This window comes from Bos indicus, chromosome 15, assembly GCF_029378745.1.
Source record: "Bos indicus isolate NIAB-ARS_2022 breed Sahiwal x Tharparkar chromosome 15, NIAB-ARS_B.indTharparkar_mat_pri_1.0, whole genome shotgun sequence".
Classification (NCBI taxonomy): Eukaryota; Metazoa; Chordata; class Mammalia; order Artiodactyla; family Bovidae; genus Bos; species Bos indicus.
The window spans coordinates 47,621,240-47,623,657 of record NC_091774.1 but is presented as its reverse complement, the minus strand read 5'-3'; the positions used below and the strand labels follow the sequence as shown (position 1 = coordinate 47,623,657).

The window sequence follows — 2,418 nt, the reverse complement described above, 5'->3', positions numbered from 1 at the left end:
GCTCACAACACTTACAAGCGTTGATGACACTCAGAACTAAAACTAGGCAAACATTAAAACTTCCCTTACCCACTCCAGATGTGTTGTACAGTCCATCATTAGACAGAGACAGGAATAATGGCATATCAGAGCTATCATCTATTTCTCCTATCCTCAAATCCCTCCATCACCAGGTGTAGAGAAATGTCAGGATCATGAAAGAAAGAATGGAGAAAATATTTACAAGTTTAGCTCTCCAGGCACACCCCAATCAGCCGTGGCGCCAAGTGTTCATGACATTCTTTGCCATGAGACTATTACAACCAGAAGGACTTCTCACAATAGCAGTGGACTCGATCCATATAGCCAACACCAAACATGGGCTCCTGGCAGCATGGCTGGCAAGAACCTCTGAAGAAAATGATTGGGATGTGTTCAGATCTGTCCTTTTATGTCAAACACCCTGAGTACTCGCTGGCGGATCTGCTGAGTCTTCACCCCATAGACCAGAGGATTGAGTGCTGGTGGCACCAGGAGGTAGAGTGTGGCCAGAAGAACATGGACATGATGGGGCACCTGCCGGCCAAAGCGGTGAGTGAGGAAGGAGAATATTCCAGGCACGTAGAAGACCAGGATGACACAAATATGAGATCCACATGTGCTAAAGGCCTTATGTCGGGCCTCACCCCCTGGTACCTTCAGCACCGCCTGCAGGATGAGGGCATAGGAAACACCAATGGCCAGGACATCTAGACCAACCACAAGCAGTGCCACTGCCAGCCCATAGGCTCGGTTCACTGTGCTGTCTGAGCAGGAGAGTTTTACCACAGCCATGTGTTCACAGTAGGCATGGCCTATGACGGTGGCCTGGCAGAAGACAAGTCTCCTCAACAAGATGGGGAAGGGGAGGAGGAGGAGTATCCCCCGCACCAACACTGCCATCCCAATGCGCCCTATGACCCTGGGATGCAGGATGGTAGAATGGTGCAGAGGGTGACAGATGGCTACATAGCGATCCAGAGCCATGGCCACAAGTACCCCTGACTCCATCGAAGAGAACGCGTGAATGAAGAACATCTGGATCAGACAGACGGTGTACCCAATCTCATGGGCATGAACCAGGAGCACTGCAAGGGTTTTGGGTGCCGTGGAGGAAGCCAGGACCAGGTCAATGCCAGAAAGCATGGCCAGAAAGAGGTACATAGGCTGGTGCAAGGATGGGTCAGTCCAGATGGTGAAGAGGACGGTGACATTGCCCAGTAGGGCAAGGAGGTAAAGGACACACAGCGGCAGTGCTATCCAGTGCTGGCTTTCCTCTAAACCCGGGATGCCGATCAGGAAAAAGGATGGCTCGATCAGCCTCCAGCTGGAATTACTCAGGGTTGTCATCAATGGCTTGGAAAGGGAAGAGACAAAAAGAAAATCATAATTTCTCCATTCCTGGTGCATTTTTTGTCCCCATAACTCTCTATTTCAAACTTTTGCTATGTCTGTCTCTTATCATGATGATTCAGTGCTTCTGAAAGCCCCACGTAACAAGAAATACGAATTAAATAGCTACTATGTTTAACTTCTGCAGAGTTAAAACAAAAATCTTTAAACTAGATATGTTTATTTATATGTGTTAGTCTTAAAAGACAGACACAGTGTGAAATAGTTGTCTTTTCAGTGTAAGAGAGGATTACACACTTGTATTTCTGTATTATCAATAAGAGTCAGTTCTTGTGGATTATAAATCTATACATCACTTCAACTATCTTTTTTGTAACTCAATGATAATAAAAAATATTGCCCCAAAACTGTGACCAGGGCAGGTACAAAATCTGAAATGCCTGGAGGGCACATATCACCCACCTTTTGCTTTCCTCTCAGATTCAAATCTACAAGTAAAAGAACATTTTTCATTGACACCTCTAAGAAAAATCTCACAATTTTACAAAACTTCATATTTCAGTGCTGAACATTCTACGCAATGAGAAAGTTAATTCTCTCTTAACTACTTCCTTTCTGGTACAAGTTCCAACCCCTTTCTCTCGTATCAGCTGAGGAGTCAGAGGACAGCTGAGCATTTGTGGAAGGCCACCACCCATTGCTCTGATAGGGGCAGTGTCAGCAGAGCAGTGGAGGAAGATGAAGATAAACTTTAGTGCGCAAAGGAGAAGAGCAGAGACGTGTGTCTGAGTACAACCTGCCTCTTCTTTGTACTGGGTTGTTGTGAGTCTAGGGAGAAAGATGAGAGCTGTTTGCTAAGCGTTAATTACTAAAGTAAACAAGAAATCCCTCAATGATTTGTAGAGGAAACGCAAAAGGGACTTTATTCCCAGGAACCTAAAAATGAAGACATATTTAGCTCTCTGGCCAGAAAGCAGAGGACAAGTAACAAAATTTGAAGTTGTTCATTCTTAATTATTCATGTAAATTTAGTCCAAGTGACCTCTC

At 45.2% G+C, this 2,418-nt stretch overlaps 1 protein-coding gene across 1 annotated transcript; it reads right to left on the bottom strand.

Annotated features, from left to right (window-relative positions):
- Positions 1–414: 414 nt before the first annotated feature.
- On the bottom strand, positions 415–1,428 carry LOC109568863 (olfactory receptor 52L1). Its single transcript, XM_019974235.2, has one exon. The coding sequence runs from the start codon at positions 1,426–1,428 to the stop codon at positions 415–417; it is 1,014 nt and encodes a 337-aa protein (XP_019829794.2).
- Between the last annotated feature and the right edge of the window lie 990 nt (positions 1,429–2,418).